The sequence below is a fragment of the Camelus ferus genome, chromosome X (assembly GCF_009834535.1).
Source record: "Camelus ferus isolate YT-003-E chromosome X, BCGSAC_Cfer_1.0, whole genome shotgun sequence".
Taxonomy (NCBI): Eukaryota; Metazoa; Chordata; class Mammalia; order Artiodactyla; family Camelidae; genus Camelus; species Camelus ferus.
Genome location: NC_045732.1, coordinates 11,441,355 through 11,467,345, shown reverse-complemented (window position 1 = coordinate 11,467,345; position 25,991 = coordinate 11,441,355). Strand labels below are relative to the sequence as shown.

Here is a 25,991-nt window from a genome sequence, read left to right as displayed (position 1 = left end):
TAAAATCATTAGTGGTGACATCTGCTCTGGCTGCTAAGGAGAGAAATGCATTTGAAAACCAAAATGGAATAACTGTAGCTCAGACATCCAAGGTAAAACCAGGTAACCATTACAGATGTGATTTCAGACACGTTTATTGCTGAGAGACTGAGTTTCCTGAGTGGTGTCAAAATTGGGAAGCCACCAGCCAATCTCAAAGCAGTGTCTGTTGGCAACTTGTAGCTGCAACCTTATGGGCTTAAGTTCTCCTCTTGTAGTTACTGAGTTCCTAGATCCACACTGCCTGTTTTACTTTCATACCAGATGCATCCAGGAACATCACAACTGCCCTGGAGGACAGGAAGCAACAAATGCACAATGTACGGAATTCAGAGGTATGAGGGAGAAGTTACATCTCAAGTTAACTCTTGGTTCTCTGGCCCCTTTCCATGGATGCCCCCAAGGTCTCAGATCTATCCTTACAGGGGTCCAGCAGTTTTTCTTATCACTACGGTTAATAGAAGTAGGTACACATGTAATATTTAGACTGATAGTCTTCTGTTGTCTAATGTGTGAACAATGAACAACTAAGACTCTTCTTAGACCCCCAGCCATGTGGCAAGATCAGGTTCACTCACTCCACCTCAGAAACCCCGGAACGACGCCCCCGCTCAGCAGGAAGCAGCCAGACAAATGACGCCCACTTCCCTATTTCCATAGAAATGGAATGAGACAAACTGACAGTGGGGATTTTGAAAGAGAAATAACGAAACGGCTGCACTTAGGCTAACTAATTCTGGCTGCACTTAGGCTAACTAATTCCCGGCCTTGTACTTCTGCGGCATTCCCCTAGAAAGGGAGTCGCCAGACGACAACCTCAGGAGACTGACCAGACCCTCCGAAGTCCCTCCTGGCGCCTGATGAGTCTGATCAGATAAAGAAGGTTGCAGGCTGATGACTCTCCAGACCATCAGATGGTCCCATAATGCTGGACAGACTTGAGCCAAGATTCAGGAGGAAGCTTCACCGGAGACTCCTGTTGATTGCTACCCCCTTTTACTCTCCAATTTGTTCACTATATAATCACTAAGCCCCAACCCTAAGGCAGGCTCACAGTTCTGAAGGCACGAGCCTGCTGAGTCCGCTTTGCCCGGCAAAGTAATAAAGCTGCCTCTTTTCTTCTAAGCTCCAAGACCCGGTCTGTGAATTCTTTGGCTAGTCAGGGACGGGGGCCGATCTTTGGGGAACACACTGGCAGCAGGCACAGAGGGGACCACCACAGATAAGCATGGGGGCAACCCGTTGAGGGCTTTGGGTTTAGAGGGCCAGAGTCTTCTGGAAACTCAGGAACTGCAAGAGCTTCACCGCGGCAGAGAAACCAAGCATGACCACTTATGCCCGGTGAGCCCTGCACGCCTCCGCCTTCGGCCTAGGAAGGACATGCCGCAGGTCCGCTTTAAAGGTTCCCTACAGCCAGCGGAGGAAAAGTGCCACAGTGAAGGACAACCTCCTTTAAAACGGAGGGAAACTTTTCCTTAAACTTTTCCTTCTGAAAACAATTTTGGACTCGCAAAGAAAAGCTGCCGACAGCACAAACATGTCCACGTCCTCTTCACCCAAGACTTCCCAGTGGAAACAACGCATGACCACAGCACGATGCTCTGAGGCAAGAAATGAACGCGGACCACCCATGGAGCACAGACCTCGTCCAACCGCGCCGAGCGCCCCGCTCACGTCCTCCTCCCGCTGCAGGCTCCCGCGTCGCATCGCCGCTGCCTTAGGTCCCGCCAGTTGGCAGCCGCCCTTCTCTTGATCTTCATCGCCTTGGCACCTTTTAAGACAACTGGTCAGTTTTGTTTTGTTTTGTTTTTTATGTATTTCCCCTACTTTGGGTTTGTCTGATGCATTTTTGGCAAGAACACGCGGGAAGGGAGGCAGTGCCCTGCTCACAGCACCCTGTGTACAGGGACCACATGCCTCATTCCCCTGCCGGCAGACGCACAAACAACACCTCCCACACAGGCCTTGTGCGGTTGGAGAGTGCTGCCTACCTGGCAGGCCTTGTGGTTGAATTTCCAAGTGTAAGTAGGAGCAGGCTTACCTGGAGCTCTTACAGCTAAGCTGCAGGGCCTCTCCTGGCACCACCTCTCCAAGGTCTGCGGGTGGGGACTGGGCCTCCAGAGATGCGCTGGCAGGGGCCTCTCTGTGCCCCTCCTCCACCTCACTCCCTCCGGCTCAGGAGGCACTGGAACTGTCACCAGCAGTTTTTGGATCTGGCGGTAGAGTGGGGAATAACAGCTTGGCTTTAGTGGGAAATGTTTACTGGCCCTTGTGACTCAACGTGCGCATATACAAGAACACACCCACCGTGCATGGGGTCTCTTCTTTTAATGGGAAACACGGAAACCACACACTCAGAACACCCGTGCTCGTAGGGTGCAGACCCACGTCAGTACAGCCAGCAGGTGTGAAAAGACAGCTCAACATCTGATGTGTCCCCATGTCTGACACTGTCTCGGCGTACGCAGCGCAGCTGATGGGCCCATGCAAAGAGCAGGGGAAACTCACCAGAGCAGGTCATCAGCCCGAGCGCACACATGCTCAGGGACAAAACCCCGAGCATCCTCAGGGGCGGGTGACGGAGCGGGGCACGAGCATCGCTGGACCAAGCAGACGCACCGCCTGACAGCCACCTACAGCCGCACCGCCTGACAGCCACCTACAGCCGCATTTTCAGTTGCTTTGTGTATGCACTTCTTCATCATTGAGAACTCAAATGAGAAGCTGAAGCAGCCTGGCAGAAGCTGGAAATGACAACATGTGTGTGGCACTTGTGGACTTCTTAAAATCTGTGATCTGTGTCAATTCTTTCCTGTTCTAAGTAAAAATTCACTCTCCTAATCTTGAATCATTTTTATTAGAATCCCTCCCTCCCTCTCAGTTGCCTAGCCTCTGCGTCCCACAAACCTGCTCCCCAACAGAAACGTTTCTAGTCCCCGAACCAGAAGCGATCACCAACTTGGGCGGTGGTGACGGACGTGTTCCGACGTGGGGAAGGCGTCTCCTCCAGGTCCCGGCTGGACGGCCGACGGCAGGGGCGCAGCCGCACCCGCAGCACTCAGCCTACCCCCATGGGTTCTAATAAGCACGTCAACATATCAGTTCACGTGACCACACAACAGCTCTGCTCCAACGACAAGAGGAGGAAGCGGAGACTCGGGGAGGCTGTCACTTGCTCACAGCCGTACGACTTGAAGTGGCAGAGGTGGCTTTGCTCCGGGAACTCGGCTTCGGGTCCTGAACGCTGTAGCACGACGCTGCATCAGACCTGGTGCGGGAGACGGGGTCCGGCGACTGCCACCACTCTTCGCAGCCCCCGTAGCCACACTACACCACGTGAAGTTATAGTTCTCTCCACTAAAGGGCTGGAGCACGTCCCACACCCTCTGACTTGGGGTTTGGCTGTGGGACTTGCTTGGCCATGGAAGGTCAGCAGGTGTGACAGGACCAGAGATGTGCAAAGCACCCCAGGGACTGGGCTTCTTCTCCTGGGCACGTGCCACTGACACGCCCAGGGCCAAACTGCTAGTCCCGGGAGGAAGATGACGAGCACACAGAACAGCCTGATCTACAAATTCACAAGCTAAAGGAACACTTCTCACTATTCCCTGCTGAGATGTGGAAGTGTTTGATACGCAGCATTATCGTGCAAACAGCTGACCACACAACCTGTGTCCCTGAACTCTTCTTGACTGCAAACTGACTGGCCTTACTAGACTGACATCAGTAGTCACCAGCATACACGCGCACAATCAATCCCACAATTTATCAGCGGTTTAAGAATCTGACATATTCTGGTGGGGGGAGTTTAAAAAAAATGTACTGTATGTAAATCAAAGACATGCTGCATTCACTGAAAGACAACATTTATTTTGTTAAAGTCAAACAGGATGACCTGTCGAGAGATCAGTGGTGAGTGCTGAGCATGAAGTCTGTATACACTTGCCACGGTGGACGGCGGGATAAAAGCCACAGGTGACACCCCTGACGGAAATCTTGCTATACAGAGAGCCCCACACCTGAGCTACAACAGAGGGTGAGGAATCGGCCACCACCTAGGAATGCCAAGGGCAGAACATTAGCACCAGATTGTATATACTTATACTGTGGCATAGAAAAACAAAGTTATGTACATTGACTCAGCAGAATCTTTGGGTCCCCGCTAACCAGACATTTAGGATGCAGACAGGGAAACAGACAGGACCGTTGTGATAATACGTGCTTCCCTAAAGAACAGAGCACTGTGTATTGCTACAAAGAGGAGAAAGTTCTCAAAAGACACCAAAGGCCGGATACAGACACACAGTTCTACTTCCACATTATATCGACATAGCAAAACGATCACAATACTGTAAGTGGGGGGAGAATCAGAGATAAAAGCTTTGTGTAAATTAAAAACAAAATACACTGAAATCACCACGGTTGTCTCCCCGAGGCAGGAAGCGGGTGTCGGTGGGCAGCCAGCTTTCCCTTTTCTGATGTGATCAGTCTTCACAGCCGGTGACCACTCCAGGTGGAAAAGGAAGAGGACACTTCATTGGCAGAAGAGGCATTTTTCAAGTCAGAAATAGCTTAATAGGAATAAAAACTGTGGAAAGGCATCTCTGTCTTTGGCTTGGTGTGGGGCTGCCAAAGGAGTGTTTACCGCCCGCACTGCTGAAGCTGCGGTTTGGCCCCGTCTACGGGGCACACGGACAGCCACGCAGCAGCCTGGGAGTCCAGCTCGCCCCGTCTGCCTCCCCTAGGGTGGACGAGCGTCCTTTAAGATGTGTGTGTGTCTGTTTTGGTAAGGAAGCAGTCACTGCTGACAAAGGGACAGCTCCACCTGCTGGAAAAGTTCTTTCATGGAGCTAACAGGAAATGAGCCATAAAATGACCCCTCCTGTCAAACCAATGTCCAAACATCACCTCGATGTGAAGTTCTCCTAGGCTCTTCTCCCGCCGTTAACCATGCATCTAACAAGGCAGGCATTGCGAGGACACACACCAGGTCCTCAGCGAACGGGGAGAAGTAGGGAGGTTGTGAGCAAGCCACGGTGGGGTGAACAGCTTTTCGTGTGCTCCCTTGCCATGCACACACATACGTCCTCTTTGGTGAAGTCTCTATTTAGATCCTTTGCCCACGTTTTCACGGGGCTGTTTGTCTTCTTACTGTTAAGTCTGAGAATTCTTTATACATTCTGGATACAAATTGTCTGTCACGTACACGATTTGCAGATATCTTCCCCTGGCCTGTGACTTGTTCACTGGAAAATGACAACACGAGTGTTTTCTGTTGTTGTTTTAAGGAATCTTGCAATTTCAACCAATAAAAAGGGTACAGAACCTGTGAATTCTCTGGCAGAAAAAGATCAGGTTTACATGTTGTATAGTCCACCAGGACCTCTGAAAAACCAGAGGCAAGGCTCTTACAAGTAAAAGGAATGTGGCCCTTGCGGCCCGGTAACAGACCGAGAGAGGCAGAGAGAGAGAAGTTTCCAGCTACCATTAGTGACTCTACACACACGGAGAGAGTCATTTGCGAAGTACGCCGTTAGTCCTGCGAAACAAATATGCAGGAAGCGTGTTACTGGCAGACACACTTTCAACCCACGTAACTTCACTGTGCAGGAAACTGTCATTTGCACCGCGACGTCAGATGACAAGGACTAAAGCTGTCTGTTCCGTGCGCGGGTTAAAGCAGGCACGCCACCTGTTCCAGCGCGACTTCACAGTGAGGGCAGCCAACACGTCGGCTGCTGGTTTCACCGCTGGGTTTTAATCACTTGGAAACCAGTCACCTTCCTAACATGCTGATTATCCTCGCCGTCATGTTCATGGCTTTTGCTGGGACACAGGTCATCACTATATGACAGACACAATGGATGCTCAACCCTTCTGGACGAACAGCAAAGCACAACAGCCCGGGTGAGTTCACAGGTGAGTCACAGGAGGGCACGTGCACCAGGCTTCCCCTCTCACGCACCTTCCTAGGCTCACCCGGTTGCCCCCCAAGGTGGGGGGTTTCAGTGCGCGAGGATGGGAGGCAGGGCAGACCGGCCGCCGGCGGGGGCCCGGTGTGTGCCCCACAGGCCCAGCGCCCCCGCTGTGTGCGGGAGCTCACCCTGCACCGAAGCCCGGCCCCGCATGTGGCTGCTTAAAGGGAGCAGCTGGCAGGGAGCTGCTCTGCTCAGCATTCAGGCGGGAAACTGCAACATGACATACATCACGGCAAACGGAAACGCACAAGTTACTGCCCTCCTGACGCTATGGGGGGGGGGAGGTCTCTCTACAGGACACAAACACAGGCTGGGGTGTGGCTCGCGTCCCCAGGGCCAGAGCTGGAAGGCCCAGCTTCCATCCCCGCCAGGGAGGCCCCTCATTTGCCTCTGTCGGGCTGCAGGCTGTCCCACAAGCACCGCAGCTGCTCCTCGCCCAGGTGGATCTTGTCCTCCAGCTCCCGCTGCTCGATGGTGAGGGCCGACTTCATCTTCACAAAGTGCTCGTAGTCCGCCAGGCCCTCCTCGCTGAGGTAGCCGGCCAGGATGCTGAACACGACGCCCTCCCGGCGGTCCAGGTTCTCCTTCAGCTCCTTGGCATCCTCGTGCTGCTGGATCAGGACCCGCTGCTTCTCGAGCAGGGATTGCTGCAGAGAGAGGCAGGCAAGCCCACTGAGGAGCCGGCAAAAGCAGGGGCTCCGGCCGGTGACCCGACAACGCCCAGCCCTCGGTGGCCAGTCCAGCAGAGACCCTGACGCCACCCAACCTGGCAACCAGAGGTTTGATGGGGTGTGGCCCGAAGGCACCCTGCAGCTGCCGCAGGCTCCCCCCACCCCCGAGCCCTGAGCTCCACTCCCCACCTCCGCCGCCTTGAAGGGCTCACGGAAACAGCCGCGCCGGACAGGAGAGTCACCGGGGCTACGTGCTACCAAACTAGGAGATGCTCAGATGGTATGAAGGACTTAGGGATCCTACGGGTGATAACTCTACAGCACAGCTGGCAAAAGGAACAGACTCTACAGAAATTCCAGGGCAGGATTTCTCAACCCTTCCGGCAGACGGAGACGCGGCCGGCGAGCGGACCTACAGGAGAGGACGCGTGAGGGAGCAGGGCTGCGGGGTAGCTCCTCTCGCTCCTTACAAGGGTCCTGCTCTGGGGGACACCGATGACCCCACTTCCAGAACATGGTGCTCACCATGGCTCTCTGCCCATGGAGCACACCCCGACTTTGCCTGCACTCTCCGACTTTAATGAAAAGACAAGGAGGTGAGTGCATTGCGTATCTTCAAGGGCCGCCTGGTGGAGGCCAGGGAGTCCTTTCCTGCGCGTGAGTGTCTGATGCCGCAGAGCCCTGGTTTTTCTGCCACTCTGTGACCTGGCGGTGGGTGCTTACCCACGGCTGCAAGCGAGCTTCCAGGAGGCGGCGGCCTTGCTTTGCAAAGTGCCCCCACACACAGAGACCTCAGGAAAGAAGAGCTGCTCTGAAACCGTGGCCAGAAACAGAAACTGCTCCTGGGTGCTGCTATGGGACGTGCCCAGGCTGTGCCACCTTTCAGGGTATCCCACCCACTTCTGTGGGCCAACTGGACCTGCAGGTGCTCGTGAAACAAAGATAACGGTGGCGAAAGACAAGACAGAGCCAAGCAGTTCCAACCCAGGGGGAAACAGACCTTACCAGATTCTAGAAATGTGGGTCAGGCTATTAAAGTCAGTTGGGCTCACCCGGACCAGAAGCCGCTGAGAACGGAGGGAGGGCTTCCCGTGTCCGCGTCAGCCCACTTGTTCATTTCTAACTGCAAAGACAGGGGAAGCCTTCTTTCTAAAGCCTGACTCCACGTCTTTTAACTCGTTCGCATGTCTGTGTCTGAAAACGTCCACTTCCCCAAGCCTAGGCCGAGATTTTCATCCAGTGCCAGCCACACTGGAGACCGGGCCACTGAGCCACACCTGGACGCAGCGGTGGGACATTCCCTTCGGGGTCCAGGAGGGTGAAGCTGCATCAGCCAAGCACAGCCAAGGGGCGTAAGAGCCTGTCTGCTCCTCATCTCTGAAGTGGACCCCTAGGGATGCAGCGAGGGCTGTGCAGCCCGGTCCCCAGGAGGACCACGGGTGTGGTCCCTGCTGTGCGATTCCTTCTGTCTCCCCCACGTTCTAAGTAAGCCTTTGTCGGTCCCAAGTACAGGGAGGGAAAGATGAGCTGAGGGGCAAAGCCAATGCTGCTTCTTCATTTAAATCAGTACTTGAGAATTTAGTATTTCAATGATGTACAAATAAGTCTCTTCCTCGTTCACGTTCCTTCCCTCAGTTCTTTCAGATAAATCTGGCAAAGACGGCAAAAACAGCAAAGTGGAATATGAGCTTAACCCAGAGGGGATCAGAGTCCAAAGCCCCAGTTACTTTTTACACTCTTATATAGTATGTTCAATGACAGTTGTAATTACCCGGCCAAGCACAGAAAACCACCATCCCAAAAGCCACACTACAAGGTCCTTCTACATAACCTGAAACCACTCTCCCCTGCAGTCCTAGGGGAGGGGTGCCTTTCGGGCTCCACTTTTAGAGACTGTAACATGCCTTATTCATGATAAAGGTGATCATTTTGAAGGCCCTGCGCCAAGAAGCAAACTAGATGTATTAGTGCTTTCCGACCTACGAAATAAGCCCGTCAGGGAGATGTTACCTTCCACGTGAGAAACTGATAGCCTGACCCACCAAGACGTGTGTCTAGCTGCACACGCGGAAAGAGAGGAGAGGAGAGGAGAGAACGGAGGCCAGCTTTCCTGAGACTCTTTCTGGCCTGCCCTCTGCCCTCTTGCTGCGTCACAGCAGCAACGGTCGTCACCGTCACCACTGAGCTGACGGCGTGTCAGGGAGTGGGCGACCTCCCCTTACACACTTACCCGTGGTGAGGAAAAAGGAGGAGACAAATACTAGGAACCATCGTGCGAAGGTACAAAAAAGATGTCAAGTCCCCCGCAAGCTCACAGCGGCCCCTCAACTGGAGAGGGAGGGAGCCCCCTACATGTCAACAGCTCCCCAGGCGCTGGGCCCGCCGGCCCAGGACGGGCGACGCCCCGCAGCCGCGTCCGCGCGCACCTACCCGGTCTCCGGGGGGCGTGCTGTCGTCCAGGCTGTTGAGGGCGTTTTCCACCCGCGCCAGGCGGCCGGACAGCGACAGCAGCAGGTTCACCACTTTGTCCAGGTCCCCGATGAACATGCGGAACTTGTCGAACTCGTTGGGCTTGCAGACCTCCTTGGCGAGCGCCTCCACCTCGTCCCCGAGCGCGCTGTTGGCCTGGATGTCCTCCAGCAGGCTCTGCCGGGCCTCGCGCAGCACGTGCAGCTTGCGGCCGATGCTCTCGATGAGCTCCTGCTGCGGGCACAGGGCGGCAGGCACGCGTTAGGGCCGCCGCCAACCCGGGGGTCAGATCGCCGCATCCGGGATCTGCGAGCGACCCAGCGGAACCTGCGTGAGACCTTGCTCTGCATCCTCAAGTGACAGGATCTCTAAGACTAGGGGGAGGATAATGACTCCCTGTTTAACCATGGGTGTTTCCTTTAGGTGTGAAACAGAACCCTCTTCTCCTCCCGGTACTGCCCTAGCAGACGAGGCAGGAGTTGGCCCCTCGGGGCTCCTCACCGTAAACCCCACGGCAACCTGTGTCTGCAAGGACCCTCAGGCCTCCGTGATACTTTGTGCTTCATTCTTTGCAAGTTCCCAATGTGCAGACTCATACCCCCAGAAGTTGCCGAGTCTTACATCTGGTACTGAACTCCAGGATTAGAAAGTGTCCTCTACGCAGAATTAGCAATTAAACATTACGACAAATAAAGAGTATCAGTGAACTCAAGAGTCTTTTAGGATAAACTGCCGATCTCAACATGATCCACACTGCAAATAAATGGCGAATCTGTTTCAATGCAGTAAAATGTACACACTGTAACAGTTACCATTTCACAGCCTGCTGTCCTGTGGCACCAGGTGCATTCACGTGCCTCTTCAGCCAGCACCACCATCCACCTCCACATCTTTTTCACCTTCCAATACTGCAACTGTGACCATTAAACACCAGCTCCCCATTCCTTGCTCCTACCAGGCCTCTAAAGGATTAATTTGTAGAGAGTAAAAATGAACACATACAAGACCTTTAAATCAGCCCCCATCCTGAAGTGAGGCGGCACCATATGGTCTCATTTGAGGGGCAGACAAAGCAGATTATCTGTCTCCTCTGTCATTACATATGAGAAAAACTAAAGGGACAGTTCCAAGGGAGGACAGCCGGTAAGCCGTCGTCCAGAAAAGCCCTTTTCTCACGCTGACGGATGGCTTTCTGCCCTAAATGCACCGACAGTGGACTCAGCACGTTGCCTGCCTGCGCACAGTCACAGAGGAGGAGCCACTGCCCTTTCGGGAACTCCGCTGCCACCAGCCCTGCGCGAGATCTGCTCGACTAACCCTGTCTTGTGTCCATGGACACAGCAGATCAGGGTTTACGAGGCCGACACATCACTGGGCGAGCCCACAGGAAGAGGGCTGAAAATTCAAACAGTGCTCAGCTTCACACACCAAAGGAAGATTAAGCAATTCATGGGAACGTTCAAGCCTGATCAGGAGTCTGAAGGTCACTCTGTTAGAATGAACAACACACTTTCACATTCCGTGTACCGTGGGAACAGTACAAGCCGTCACCCCTTCTCTGCGGCAGTTTCCAGACTCAGACCCTAGACGGGGCCCGCAGGGCTCAGTGGAGAGGAGGCGCAGTCGCCCCACCTCCAGGAGTGAGGCGGGACACACGAAGGCCCCACGTGCACAGTGCGGAGCCCATGCTCGTCCTTCAGCCAGGGCTGTCCCCAGCGCTAACCACCAGGGTGCAAATGCAGGAGGAGAAGCTGCTCTGAGTTCACTGCCCCCATTTAGGTCAGAACTGCCCCATCCCAGTGACTATTTGGGCAGGAGGAAAAAAAAAAAAAAATCAAACCACCTTGGGAGACCCACTGAACCACATCACGGTACCTGCTCACGTGTCATCACTGTCTCAGGAATATGCTTTGAGAGAGGATGTCCATCTAGTATTTATGGACCAAAAAAGGTCCACGAATGTAGAAGGCGTGAGCTCTCAATGGGATGCTGCCTCCCCTTGGTTCAGTCTGCCTGGGGGTTATCAGGATGTCTGGCTACCCGGCAGACTAAAATGGTAACAGGATAGCCACCCTCACTGCTGATTAACCGGCAAGGTTTTTCTCTCCAAAAAGACCACGTGGAATTTATAAACTGCTTTTGGCTTTCCCAGCTCAGGAGGTCAAAGCACTTTCTTCCCTTGGGAATTGAAAACCGTATGCATCCAGATCGCGCTGACATTTCCGCTCAGAGTGTGAGAGCCCGCATGCTGGCGCTCGCGTATCTGTGCGTCGGCTTAGCTACCTGCCTGGGAAGACCACTGAAGTCAACCTCAAATCCCACAGCGGAGAAGGCAGCCCTAGTTGAGGAATTCATTACTTGAGGGAAAAGCACAGACTAGATGACGGGGATGGAGAACTTCCCAAATTCTTAGCCTGGCTCCAGCCCTAACCTGAGTGAAGGACTCAAGCATTTAGGAGACTGGACGGATGAGGAACTCTACTCAGCATTATTGGCAACTTTCCAGTTTCACCTTTCTTCAGCAATCATCGTCACGAGGACTTCATGCTGGTGCAGGAAGAGCTGCCTTCAGCACCCACAGTACAAAGCTGGGCTACCTTGAAACCGAGCTCTCTGGAAGGAGTCCCAGTTCCTTTTCTGATTCCTTACTGCCCTGCACAGATGTTTACTACAAACTCCTTCCCCTCCTTCCTCAAAGGGTCATTATGTGAAGTGCAGATGCTGGCTCTGAAAGACGCTGAGAGGACACCTGGCCTTCCTTGTGTCATGTTCCACTGGCCCCCAGAATCACTCACTGCATCCCTGCGTGGGGGCTTCCGTGCTCCTAAAACGGGGTCACCTGAAGGGAAACTTGGCTGTGTGACCACCAGTGACTGCGATCACGACAGCAGAGGTGCCCCCAGAAGCGTCCAGCGCACGGGGCTTTAGGGGGTCTTGCTGTTTTCCCGTCAAGTGACCGATCGAGTTCTCCCAAGCGCACCTGCTCGGCACTCTGTCCCCCTGTGCCCCCGCACACTCCGTGAGCACATGACAGCGCCGACCTGTGGGCACTGGGAGGAGGGAGCTCAGACAAGGTGCACTAGCCGAAGAGCAGGATTAATGAGTCACAGGCACCACAGAGAACTGCGATTTGCAGCATCTGCTGCTTACGGCGAACCTGCCCGAAGTAAGCTGACTTGAGCTAGAAATGTCAAATCAGCTTAAGAATTTAATCATGGGGGTGGGTCATCAGGAGGGCACGCTCACGGGACTCACCTTAAATCGTCTACGGCCAGGCGGTGTCCAGCATCCCCTGCCCCCAAGGAAATCGGAAAAGGTGCCAGACAGAATAAGGCAGGCGGTACCAAGGCCGCCACTTCCCAAATTCGTTACATCACCGGAAACAGGCATGTTGTGAAGAACACAGTTCTTTGCATCTCAGGTGGAGACTGAATTAAAGTTGTCCAAACTGTACATTTTTTCTAGCTTTATGAGAATAATTGAAAACTTCCTTAAAACTTATTTAAGAATATGGAAAACACAACCAGAAGCAAGCAAATGGTACTGTGCCAGATATGGGGGCCTTTCAAAGTCCCAGGACCAAAAAACTCTCACTCTTCCTTTCCATTTTGAGTTAAAAAAAAAAAAAAAAAAGATACTGTTTCCTAAACTGAAAGTAATTTTCTTCTATGCGTGGGTCATGATATTTCTTCTGGAACACATCTGTCTATCATATTTGAAGCCAACGAATGGCATTTTTTTTAACCACCTCTGACACTGAAGGAAACTTTCAACAGAATCCTTTACAAAAGTCTTGTCCAAACCCTTTTCTAAAGTGCTAAGCACACAGAAAGTCTTCACAAAATGCTGGTTCCCTCCTTTTGGCTTTCTGGTACTGACTGTGTGCAGGCACCCTCAGAGCCCTGGTATAAACAGCACATGCCATCATCCGAAAATCACTTTCTTTAGCAATTTTGTTGTCCCTTTATGCCAAGTCCTTCTGGTAAAAAAACAGGTAATCACACCTGGATGTCACAGGTCTGGCCTGCTGACATGCCATGAAGATTTAAAGTTCCTCCGGGAGTAATGACACATTGGCACTGACAGCAATCACTGTCCCTACCGTGACCTCATGGCTCCACACTATTTCATCCTGACCGCATTTCCAATCTTCCCTCTTCCTTGTCCACAGAGGTCCTGCCACTGGCCTCTGCTGCTTCTCCAACATGCCGTGAAGCTCCTACCCTGGGGCCTTTGAACTTGCTGTCCCCCTCATCCCTGGGCACAACCAGACATCCCCAACTCCAGGCCTCTGTTCCATCATCAGCTCATCAGAGCCCTCTCTGTAACCATACTCCACCTCTCTTTACTCTTTCACTCTGATTTAAATTCCTCACTGCCCGACCTATTACATCAAAGGCTGGCAAACTTTTTCTGTACAGGGCCGGACAGTGAGTATTGTAGACTTGACAGGCCATTTTACAGTCACTGCCGCGACTACGCAACACTACTGCTGTGGTGCACAAGTCAGAGACCATGTGTAATCGAATGAACGTGGCTGTGTTACAATAAAACTTTACTCACAAAAGTAGGTGGGGGGCCGGGATTGGCCCACGGTCCCTGTGCTGTATGTCGGTTTTTGTGCTGGCTGTCCACCTCCTCTGTAAGCACATCAGCACCTTCAGGGAAGGAGGGGCTCTGTTCTGTTTTGTCTACTGCCATTTGCCCAAGTCCCTGGACGAGTTTTTGGAGTTGAACAAATGATGTTTTTGGTTGACAAAGAACTTGACAATCCACGGTAGGATTTAAGATCATCTCATTACAGGTATTTGATATTCAAAGAGGACATGTGCCTTGCTGAAAGTCACACAGTTAAGGGTTTCAGGGGTGGTAGAAGGGACGTAACAGCTGATCTTAAAATGAAAGAGAAAGGTGCCCACTTAACGAATCTGACATTGGATCTCATTGCAAAGAGACAGCACAGAGACCCTGGTGGAGAGGCCCAATCTTAGAACAGAAGCTTCACCCACAGAATGCAGTTTGGTGCAGCCACTGTGGAAAACAGTACGGAGAGTCCTCAAAAGACTAGGAGTAGACTTAACATATGACCCAGGAATCCCACTCCTGGGCATATATCCAGAACGAACTCTACTTCAAAAAGACACCTGCACCTCAATGTTCATAGCAGCACTATTTACAATAGCCAAGACATGGAAACAGCGTAAATGTCCATCGACAGATGACTGGATAAAGAAGAAGTGGTATATTTATACAATGGAATACTACTCAGCCATAAAAACTGACAACATAACGCCATTTGCAGCAACATGGATGTTCCTGGAGAACGTCATTCTAAGTGAAGTAAGCCAGAAAGAGAAAGAAAAATACCATATGAGATCGCTCATGTGTGGAATCTTAAAAAAAAAAAAAAAAAGAACATAAATACAAAACAGAAACAGACTCACAGACATAGAATACAAACTTGTGGTTGCCAAGGGGACGTGGGATGGGAAGGGACAGAGTGGGATTTCAAAATGTAGAATAGATAAACGAGATTATACTGTATAGCACAAGGAAATATATACAAGATCTTGTGGTAGGTCACAGAGAAAAAAATGTGAAAATGAATACATGTATGTTCATGTATAACTAAAAAATTGTGCTCTACTCCGGAATTAGACACAACATTGTAAAATGACTATAACTCAATTAAAAAAAAAAAAAAAAGCAACATGAGAGGGAAAAAAAAAAAAAAAAAAAAGACTCACCCACAAAGCACTGGATGTGCAGGCCCAGACATCAGCATCCTGCATACAAGCCCAACACAGAGGCCGCCCGCCCCGCGGCGCAGGGCCCAGGCTGGGGGTGGAGCCGGTGCTGCCCCCCTGCCCGCCCACCTGGGAGCCAGCGCACTCTCGTTTCAAATTCCACCTTCCTTACCTTCTTCACGGACAGGTCGTGGTCCAAGCCGCTGCCTGACTCCTCTTCGGGCTCCTGCTGCTCCTGCAGGCCCTTCATCTTAATCAGCAGCTCTGCCTTGGGGGCGGATGTGCTGTAGTAGGCGGAACTGGTGGCCAGGGACACGGCCGCCGGCACACTCGGCTCCTCCTTCCTGGGTCAAAAACCACGAGAACGTCAGTCAGCCCTGATCGTGACCATGGAGGCACCCCAGCCCCGAGACCTGGCTGGTGCTCTAACGGCAGGACGCCAGCCAGGGGGAGAAGGCAGCAAAGCGGGGAAGAGTAGGTGAGCACGTCAGAACTAAACACCCGGCCGAATGGGTTCTCCAGGGCCCCGCCTGGGAGGGAGGGTTTTCACCAGGAACCTGAGGTCTACAGGGAGTCATGAGCCGCTATCTGTGAGCGGGGCCACGGGCGCCAAGTTCAACGTGCACCTTTGTACCCGCAGCCACATGCGCCGCCCCCTGCGGTGGCCCAGCCAGGCCCATTTCTCCTCTGCTGCTGTGTTTCACTGGGCCTCTGGCCCACTGTCAACCAGTGATGCTTCTGGAGACCGTGTACGTCCACAGGAGATGTGACCAGGCACACCTCTGCGGGCACACGACTCAGTGACAGAGGCTGGAAAGTGCTCGCTGCCGAACCACTTAAAGCCAGGTCTTCCCCTCAGCTGAACCAACAACAACAAGAGCCTCTTTCATAAACAGACACTCAGGAGCCTGAACTTTCACTCCTCCTGGGACGGGCTCCTTAACCGCAGCACTGGTGACATGCGGGGCTGCACCGTTCTCTGTTGGGGGGCCATCCTGAGCACCGTGGGACGGCGAGTCGCACCCCTGGTCCCCACCCAGACAGATGCCAGGAGCCCCTCTCCCAGTCGTGACAACCAGAATTGTACCCGGACGCTGCCGACAGCCCCTGGGGGGAGCACGCTTCCGGCTGAGAACCACTGCCCAAGAGAGGAGCCCTGAGGGCATCACCTGAACATGCTGGCCTCCAGCTGCAGCATTTTCACACCTCTGCCAGGTGCTGAAGAGCGGGGCCTTTCGCACCTTAGCCTCCCTTTCGGGAGGGTCACAGAGGAGCCAGGAATGGCTAAGCACCAGGCAGTCCTCACGGAACCCTGTCCCCAGAGAGCAATCACGACAACCAATAGACAGACATGCCCCTGGTCCTCGTAACCCAGGGGGCGTGGGGCAGAACACGCCCAGCGCAAGGCAGGACCAGGGACAGCGTGTACTCACTTCTCCTCCGTGCTTCTGGGAGACGGGATTTTGGGGAGCAGCTTCCTCCGCTGCTGGGCTTCCTCCAAGAGGTGCTCGTCCTTGGGGAAGATGCCTTCCATCAGGTCCATGGTGGTCTTGATCTTCACGCTGGGGTCCAGGATCTCGGCCAGGGACCTATCCTTGCCCGCGATCTCGCGGGCCAGCTCCTCCGACTTGAGGTCCTCGGCAGTCCTCTCTTTGGCCTTCACGTAGCCCAGAGCCGGCGGGGAGGCCCGGCTGTCCTTGGCAGGGGGCACCGGGACACCGGGGGCCGGGGGCTTGGCGCCCTGGCGGCTGTACAGGCAGAAGCGTGAGTAAGACTGCTCCGACGTGCTCAGCGTCTTGATCTGGTCGCGCTCCAGCCCACTGGGCAGCGCGGGCGGCTCCGGGGCGCAGGCCAGGCCCTGGCGGCTCTCCTTCTCGGGCTGGCTCTCCGAGTGCACGATCTTGACGGGCACCATCTTCACCGTGGTGTTGTTGTCCATCACCCGCTCGATTCTGCAAGGAGAAGGGCCGTCAGCTGAGGACGCTCTGCACCCGGGCACAGCCTGAGTGAGAAATCGCCAGAGCTATTGGCTGGTCCCCATGCGTCCCCTTGCAGGCCACGGGGAGCCACCCCAGCAAAGGGAGCCTCCGGTCACACAACCGGGACGGGAGACGAGGTCCGGAGTGCCTGCTGCCCCACCTCAGTCTGCTGACCCTCGTGGGTGTCCAGGTGCCCTTCTGTTTCCAAAGAGGCACCCGCACACCTACAGGGGCCAGAAGGTGCATCCAGGGGCTGACCGGCACACAGGAGGGCGGGCTCACGTTCTCCTGCTCTTAGGTCAGCGGCAGAGCCGGTGTTAACAAGCCCACTCAGTGACATGTTCTTGTTAAGAAACCCTGCGGTGGACAGGCCTATTTCACAGAACCTCATCAGTGCCTTGGCCAGCGTCTCGCAAAGCCGAGTGCCCACGTGGTTCTCCAGGTGGCCGAGGACTCCCGTGGGGTGGCTGTGATCTGAGTGGACACTGAGCCCCCGGCCCAACAGGAAGTGTCCTCAGAGGCTTGCCCCACTGCCTGCCACTGGCCCTGCACTTCGGGGCCCTTCGCATGGATCTCATGCCTGTGAGACCGGGATCCAGCAGCAAACATAGGACACACGACTTGTGTGTTTTCCTCAAGTGACTCGTGAAAAACACAGACTCCCTTTTTAAAACGAGTTTTTGGGTGAAAGGAGCGTCAGGGACACCTGGAGCACCCAGAGATCAGAGAAGGAAAATGGAAAGAAACGGCCTGGTGGAGGCACAGGGCTTGGTCCGGGACCCCGTGGACCAGGGCCACCAGGATGAAAATCTGTCTCGGGTAAATTTTTTAAAGGACAGACTGGAGAAAGAGCGCCCTCTGCTGGTGGTTGGAAGGGAAGGAAAAAACCAGCCGAAATCGAACAACCACAAACTCCCAACTTGTTTCTAACTCAGCCTGAGACCATTTCTACAATGACCCCCTGATGGACGTTAACTTTATGCAGCAGGAGTGATGTGAGGGTGCTCAACCGGAAAGGCTGTTTCTCCCTCTCTAAGTGGTGGCAGGGAACACAGGATGGTTCTTCCCTTGTTCAGAAGTGTGTGACATGCAGGCTAAAATGAAATAATCCTGTATTTCCTTCTCCCCTCCAGTAGAAACCAGTGAGAGCAGATGCGTTTATCTAGGTTTAATCATATATAGCCCGTTACGCCTTCCTGGTGGATAAATTTTAAAAGGCTGTAACTCTGCAGAGAGTACCACTGACATATGTGAAACGTCAGAAGGAAAATTCTGGCATCTCATCCAAGCAAGAACACACAAACAAGAAGCCCTCTCCATTCCATTCCTTTCATTCCGCGCTTAGAAGCCCTGATCACCAGTGAGTGGCTTTTAAAGTCAGCCTGTATTTGCACCCTCCACATCCCCCCCAATTCATGGAGAAACTTGATTTCCAGCAAAGGAAGGCGTATCAGGAGAAAACAAAACAACCAAAACAACCAAAACAACCCCTCCGCAGGCTGCCCTAGACTTCCCAACAAAGCATCTCTTTCTGAGCATCTGTAAGCACACACTCTCTCTCTTGAAACCTGTCCAGACTTTCTCATTCAGAAAGTCTGATGAAGTTCTTCTCCAAAATCAGGACAAAACACAGCAGACAAGACCTTACCGCAAGCAGATCTCCGCGGTTCCTACCGCAGAGGCAGGACCAGAAGGGACGGAGGACGTAGGGGTGCCGGCCCCGTCCACCTCTCCAGGCAGCGGCTCCTCTGCAGCAGTGACTCCGTCCAGGTGAGCTGCCCGCTGCCCACAGAGGCCCAGCCCCCGACAGCAAACAGTGCAGCCGGCTCCACTCACACACCCAGTCACAAGGGAGCCCTCAGCCTGCGTGCCATTCTGGGTCCAAGAAAGTACACTGCCCACTCAGGAGGTTCTTAAACAAAGACGCCCGAGGTGACGGTAACACTGCCCAAACGCCCCAAAGCAGCTCTCCTCGCCTCCTAAACCCAGAAACGGGCTTCAGGAAAACTCCTGGGAACGCTCTGGGAGCAATCAAATCCCTAACTCTGACAGATACTGCTGTGCACCATCTCCATTTGGTAGTAAAAACAAAAACCTTAAAATTTTGAAAGATTTACAAGTAAGCTTCCTGGTTTGGGGACAGGATTGGTGCACTTTTGCTGGGAGTGAATGACTACTGTGAAATTCCCTGCAGCTACAATGCTGCACTTGCTTCCTCGTCCGCATCCCTGCTGGGGCCGGGCAGCTAGGAGATGCTCAGAGGCCACCTGCTGAATTCGGGAAGGTGCGGTGCACCGACTCAGGCAGCTGCTCTGCACCCTGGCTGGTGCCCCAACAGGGGAATGAGAAGGAGAAAGAGATGGGACCGGGAGGGAGATGAGGTGGGAGTCCACTCGCTCAGGCCACCAGGAACTGCTAACACCCTCTAGGGACGGGGACATTTCATTCCGTACATTACGAGTGACTTCCTTGGCAGCAACTTCGAGGGTGGCGTGGCCACCATCTGCCTGACTATGCTCCCAAGAGGACACATGTGGAGTTAGGTCTGGACGCTGACCGCAATTCAGGCTCTCTACAAGGGCTTGTGCAGGGAGGGACACTGGTTAAAGATAACATGTATTGTCCCAAACATACTTGACAGGGCCACGAAATCGTGTGGATGCCTAAAGACGCCACCACTCAGTGCTGCCACAGGTATAACAGCTGCCTGGTGAAATCCACCTCAAACTCAGAGAAAAAACACCATGAGAATATCCACACTCACTTTGGGCAAGAGAAAGCAAAAAACACTACCCACCTCCTCCAGTTAACAGACGGCATCAGCACCGTGCAAGCAAGTGGCCATTTCTCAGCGGAGCTCACTGCACCCAGACCAGCTCCCGAAAACCGAGGGACCCAAGGCGGCTTGGCTGCAATGGTGTCACAACCTCTCCACACACACACACACAGACCACTTTATAGCCTCTCCTTCTGTTCAGAGCTTAACAATGTTACCAACTAAAAGGACCCCAAGGTGACACCTGCATTCTGAATGACACAGAGCAGATGAAGCTGCGGTTTTGATGCCACACTTGGAGACATGGGATGGTACCAGTAACATCTCCTCTCCACTGAGTTATCTTAAGTCCAAAAAAAAAAAAAAATCCACAAGTCTAGAGGAGGGCGGCCCAACAGGACTCTCCGTGGGGATGGAAACAGCTGGCAGCTGCGCTGCCCAGTGCGGCACCACCAGCCCCATGGGACACAACGGGGGAACGGGTTTTATTCAATGTTCATTAACTTCCACTCGTATGGCCACTAGTACTGGACAGTCCTGAGATGCAGGGCCACATACTTCCCTGCAGGGGGTGGTCCTGTGCGCTGGAGGATGCTGCGTGGTGACCTGGCCTCTACCCACGAGATGACAGGAACAAAGGAGCCATCCCCACCCCCACCCCCACCAGCTGCGACAGCTGTAACACTGCAGACACTTCCGAGTGTCCCCTGGGGGCCAGAATCGCCCTCCCCCCGATTGAGAACCAGTGTTCTCAAGAATGAGAAGGAAATTCTCCCTTTATTCCATTCCTCAGCTCTGCAGGGGCACCCAGGGAGGAGGCGAGAGGTGAACGGTCAGCACTCCTGACTACTGGTCCCTGCCTGATGACATCTACCAACATCTCAGCAGGTACCACAGACACTTCCATGCCGGAACCTGACCACAGCACCATGGAATGTGATCCACTTTTCTTCTGCATTAAGGTATATGCCAGCTCAGCCTTTCCACATAAAAACATCTATAAGAAAGGAGTGTGGAAATACTGCACATTATGAGAAACACCAGTTTTGCTTGAAGGTCTCACGCTCAGGTTAAACTTGATTCTGATTGCAAACAGAAGGACCAACTGACCATCGGGGAAAGGTGGCCCCAGAGTGCAGATGGTGCCCACAGGTCACGCAGACATCAGTGTGTTGGACTTGGATGAAGGGGACTGGGGACAGTCTACTGCCTCCTTCACCTCCCGCTGTGGGGCAGGAAAGCCTCCAAGTTAAAGATCCAACTACAGCTGTGGGCGCCCCTCCACGGTAGTCCCCGGAGGCAAGGCGGTGATCCTACACCATCCAGGGAAGAGGCATGGAGACCTCCCCCCCCCCCCCCGCAGTAGGAAGGGAGCGGCGAAGGGGGAGAAGGCATCCGGCCGCCGGCCCGAGAAGGTACCTGGTGGCGTTCTCGTCCTGGATGAGCAGGGGGGGTCTGTCCGTCAGCTTCTGGGGCGCGAACTGAGGCGACGGGGAGCGCGAGGTCTCCATGGCCGCCGCGTGCGGGGGCTGGAAGCGGGAAGCGAGCGGCGCGCGCCTCGGGCAGGCTGCGCGCTCGTCTACATGCTGCCGGCCCGGCTCGGCGGGGGCGCGCGGCTCCCGGCCCGGCTTCCCGGCCGCGGCGCAGGGGCTGCGGGACGGCGCCGGGCGGTCGGGGCCCAGCTCCGGGGCCGCCCGGGGGACGGGCCTGCCGGGGGCGGCCGCAAGGAAGGGCCTGGGCTCGCGCTTGGGCGGCGGCGGCGGCGGCGGCGGCCGCTGCGGGGCGGGCCTCCTGGCCAGCGGGGCGGCGCTCTGGGGCCGGGGGTCCTGCCCCCGCGCGGGGTCCTCCGAGTATCTGTAGTCGCGAGGTAGGGTCCCCGCTCGGCCGCGGCCCTCCCAGGGCCCCTCAGGGGCTTCCCGGGCACGAGGTGGCTCAGAGTCCGGGGACGGCTTCCGCGGGCCCCGCGGTGCTCCTGGACTGTCCTCTGCACACCGGGCATCCGCTCGTCTGCAGGAGGAAGGAACGAGAATGAACCGATGGCTCCAGTTAACATCTCCGCCCCAGACGGGACTGGACCCAGACCTCCTTAACCTCCTGCACGCATTTTAAGGAATTAAACCCACACTCGTTTCCCCACATCTGCCCCCACTGCAATTCCTACCGCAAGGCATCACATCCAAACGTTGCCCTGGAAATCAGGCGGGACCCTAGCGCGTCACACACAGCACAGGAAAGGAGGAGGTAAAAAACACACGTACACATGTTACAGACAAACATGCATGTATGCACAAGCTGCCATTTGGGGCAACGTGTATTTTATACAAACATGTAAAAACAATGTGTATGGAAATCTTCGCACTGTGATATTCATAAGGATTTATTTGACATTGCAACATTTTCATGTGGCTTATTTCGGGAAATTGCCATAGACAAAGGGATTGAAATTTCCAAGACAGGCAGCAAATAAATTAATAAAACCTTTAAAATGAGTAGTGTATTATTAAAAACAAAAAGAACAAAGACTTTCTTTGCAAGCTGCTGTGAGTCACTGACCTTCCCACACCCCTATCCATTTCCATATCCATTTCTACCTTTCCGTGATGTGTATTTATATGCGTACGTACACACACACACCCCTACAAAACACATGCAGACATGCTTCACAAGCATGTCTGTCTACGCTGTAGCTAAAGCTAGCGGGTATTACAATTACTGTCAAACTCGCAACCCATCAGCCGGCCATGCCTTTGTTGCTTTTGCTGACACACATTCTTCCAACCTGACTAATAAAATGATCCTCCAGTTGACCCCTCCATTGAAGGGAAGGACTGTTTTCCATTGAGGAGACAGCCTTGGAGTAGTTAAAAGGAGACTCTAACAGGAGGAACCAGTAGGTGTAGTCAGAGAACCAGTAGGTGTAGCACACGTGCCAACAAGAGATGTCCCGTAGCCAGCCAGAGAGAAGACCCCCCCCCCCCGCGCACACACACACACACACACACACAACCAGCGACCTTGGGACCTGGGAGGTGCACCTGCCTCTTGGGACGTGATTCTAGGCCTGGCTGGTACAGAGGTCCCAACCCCATCCAGGCAGCTGCACTCAGAGTCAAGTCCCCTATGCACATCTCTTTTGCTATGTCCTCAGGACAAAGGTCCCTTCCAGGTTTGATGGCTGCCCTAGAGCAGAACTCAGACCACATCAAACTGCCCCCCTGGCCCCTGTCTGCCAGCTGCCGGGAACACAGACACAGTGGACCCTGGGCCAAAGCCAGCAGCTGGAAGGGCTCAGCGTCTGGAAGAGTGACAGTCCCCAGGGAATCCCAAACAGGGGCTGGCCGGTTTCTTCTCTGCTTCCAAATTAAGAAACTATTCACCCAGCTACAAGGAGTTAGTTTTTTCCAAAAAAAAATGTATTAGGTACACACTAAGACTAGAAGTTATCAAAATAAATTGAACAATGCAATCAATGGTTTAGAGAACAATACACAGTCAAGCAGCTGGCAGGTTACAAAACACAGAATGGCATTCAGATGCAAACAGCAGACAGCTCAGTCGCAGAAGCGTGACTCCCGGCTCAGATGTCCGGTCATGCACTACGTCATGTGGCCTGCGTGCAGAAGTGAGCCTCGGGCCTCCCCTTCCATTTAAGCCGCTGTGCCTCTTAAGATGGTGAAACCTAATTCATGGCAATTGACGAATGCCTCCCCAATATTTCATTTCAAAGAGTTGAGGTACACTTGAACGTTTTACTCTCTTACTAAACCTCTCAGAATCTAGCATCAGCAGATGACATGCGAGTACCTAGTATCTATTATTTAATAAATACCCACCACCTCACTGAAACGGAGGATTACATCAGCTACAGTTTATTGCTAAAAAGCTAAGTGCCTTTGGCCATCTGGCTTCACATTTAATATGTGAAATTTAAAAAGAGCTGTATTTCCGAAGTGGCTTAGGATGTGCTGACATCCACCCAGAAAGGGTAGAGAACACACCTATGGGAGGCAAAGTCCCCCTGAGAGGTCGGCCAAGACTCAGAGCAAAAGCCCTGCGCACGGGGTGGGAGCCTGGCTTCTCTCATCCGCAGGCCCCACAGGCTCCTTCCCATCTTCCCAGCGGGGTAGCCTCTGCATGACCTGTGGGCGCTCTCGGCGGAGGCGGGGCGGGGGGGGGGGTGCGGGGGAGCCTCGGTAGCGTGTGCTGCCCTGTCACTTCTCATTCTAGAAGAGCAGTCCCTGTGGCCCACCCCACGTTGAACTTTAGAGTTTCATTAGCCTGGCAATTTCTGGCCCAAGTCTGTCCCATACCCTGATCTTTTCTTGGCCTCTCGCTAAACTTGCAAAGTCAAAGCCATAAAACCACTAATTGGTTTTTAATGTCCCAGCTGGTAAGCATTCAGGAAATCAGGGTCACGAAGAAAAAGGACGGAAGATGGGAATTTAGGGTTCTGCAGGGGTCACAGTACAATCTGGGTTTCAAATAGGTTCCAAGCGACTACTCTGTAGATAACGTGTGTCTTCGTGTCTGTATCATGTATGTTGCATGTGTCTGCTGTGTACGTGTGTCTGTTTATGTACATACATTCCCCCCTTTTTTGGGTATTTTCAAGGAAAAAGTCAATGGTGATAGCAAGATCCAGAGACAAAGCTCAAGAAAACATGGTGCCTTAAGGACTTTGCCAGTGATTAAGCACTTAAGTGTCTCCCTGCACACAGACCTGTGTGGACCCTGAAGCAAGGAGTCAGCCGTACCAAGAGATTGAAATGGCAGCTGAATTTCAGAAAGCCAGCAAATGATATGCAGGTGAGGTTGTTCATTCTCGTGCAGAACATGCTTGCGACACAGTACCAAGGGGAGGGCAGCTCCCAAGCAGGGGGCACAGCGGGCTCTTTCCGGAGCCCAGCGCCACACCGCCCTCATCCAACTGGCGGCTGTGAAGGACACAGGGAGATGGAAGGTCTGAAACAGGCCTGCAGAGGGAAACAAAACTAATCTGACACGTGGAGGGAAGGCCACATTCAATGCTGCCCAGTAGCGCGGATACCCTACAAGAGGACATAAACCACACTTAATAGCCAAAAAAAATTATTTTTAATTAAAAAGTTATGTATCAAATGCTCTTAAAAGCTCATGAGCACTGCTACTACTCAAATCTACATTTCTAACCATGGTACAGAGACAGTCAGCCCGCGCCCACAGTCAGCACCTCTGAGAGGAGGCGGCTCTATTTCCATATTCCATCTGTTCAGGATGGGCCTGTGACGTCACCAGACTCACTCTCGGGTCCCAGCACTCTGCTCCCCGCCTCCCCGTCTTCTGCACAGCTGGCTCCTTATCACACAGCCCCCAGCTCCGCCAGCCCTGCCGTCTCCCCACCTCCAGGTCACCCCAGCGCAGGGCTCATCGCTCTCTCCAAGCACCGTTCCAAGGTCTCCCCTCTCACCGCGGGGCTGTGAGTGCCTCTATGGGCAGAGGTCACAAGGTCACGCCATCACCTGAGAGTCCGTTAGACACACAAATGCATCTGTTGCTTTGGGTCCCTGTGAAGAACCATCAGGAGGGAAGCTGCATTTTTCCAGAGAGGCAGGCAGTCAGGTTCTCGGTAAAATTTCCTTGCGTGCGAACATTCCCAACATACCTAAACATTTTTGGACTGCTCTGCCATCACCGATGCTATGGGTTAATCATCATCTCCGCCAAAGAAGAGAGGAAAATTTCTGACTCCTCTGGACGACTCAAGTAACACACCACCGGCTCCTCCTTTCTTAAGTACTTCTGGAACCAGTGATCGGAAAGGGATGCATGGTGAAGTCTAACTTGTGGACACACTTGGGACTCGAGGCTGTTGTTCCCAACATGCTCTGGCATCTGAGGCCATTGTCAAGTGCGTGGCTACGTCCAAACTGGGGCTTCATCAGGCAGACACTTCCAGGCACAGCACCCCTTACTAGCTGTGTGCCATCAGGCAAGCAACTGTGCCCATGAGGCTTCATTTCCTCACCACCCCTAGGCGGTCACAGGCCGCGCTGGGTCACCATGGGAGTCAGAGGCAGACACAGCCCTGGTGAGGCAGGATCTGTGGGGGTTTCTGACCAGCCGGATGCACTGTGAGCACCTAACCAGGAAATGCATGGTGGGTGGTAGAGCTGACCCGAAAGCAGGTCCCCGTGACACCAACATCCCGCACACGCTCCCCCCAGCACACATCACCTCTCAGTACAGACAGGCCACCGAGCGGGGAAGGGGGTCCCAGTGGCAGCCCCCTGGGGAGTTTGTCCAGAACTCTGTGCAACAGAATTGCCTCACTTTAACCACAGAGAGAGAGGGAG

General features: G+C 53.7%; 1 protein-coding gene and 1 non-coding gene across 13 annotated transcripts in view; both read right to left on the bottom strand.

The window, feature by feature from the left end:
• Positions 1 to 1,692: 1,692 nt before the first annotated feature.
• On the bottom strand, positions 1,693 to 3,548 carry LOC102513441. Of its 2 annotated transcripts, none has more exons than XR_004318247.1 (3): positions 2,947 to 3,548; positions 2,081 to 2,252; positions 1,693 to 1,810 (listed from the first exon to the last, which is right to left on the bottom strand). It is a non-coding gene; the product is annotated as an uncharacterized LOC102513441 (transcript). The 2 variants fall into 2 exon arrangements; XR_004318248.1 differs by lacking the exon at positions 2,947 to 3,548 and adding an exon at positions 2,548 to 2,696.
• A 790-nt stretch (positions 3,549 to 4,338) lies between these two features.
• Positions 4,339 to 25,991, bottom strand: part of SHROOM2 (shroom family member 2) — a 113,485-nt gene continuing 91,832 nt past the window's right edge. For 10 of the 11 annotated variants that reach the window (XM_032475859.1, XM_032475862.1, XM_032475857.1 and 7 more), the window contains 5 exons: positions 21,079 to 21,666; positions 16,338 to 16,856; positions 15,077 to 15,248; positions 9,119 to 9,391; positions 4,339 to 6,664 (listed from right to left, as the gene is read on the bottom strand). In XM_032475859.1, coding sequence (XP_032331750.1) covers positions 6,398 to 6,664; positions 9,119 to 9,391; positions 15,077 to 15,248; positions 16,338 to 16,856; positions 21,079 to 21,666 — 1,819 coding nt within the window. In that variant the 3' untranslated portion in view covers positions 4,339 to 6,397. The remainder of the gene's footprint in view (positions 6,665 to 9,118; positions 9,392 to 15,076; positions 15,249 to 16,337; positions 16,857 to 21,078; positions 21,667 to 25,991) is intronic. The other variant, XM_032475858.1, reaches the window with a different exon arrangement.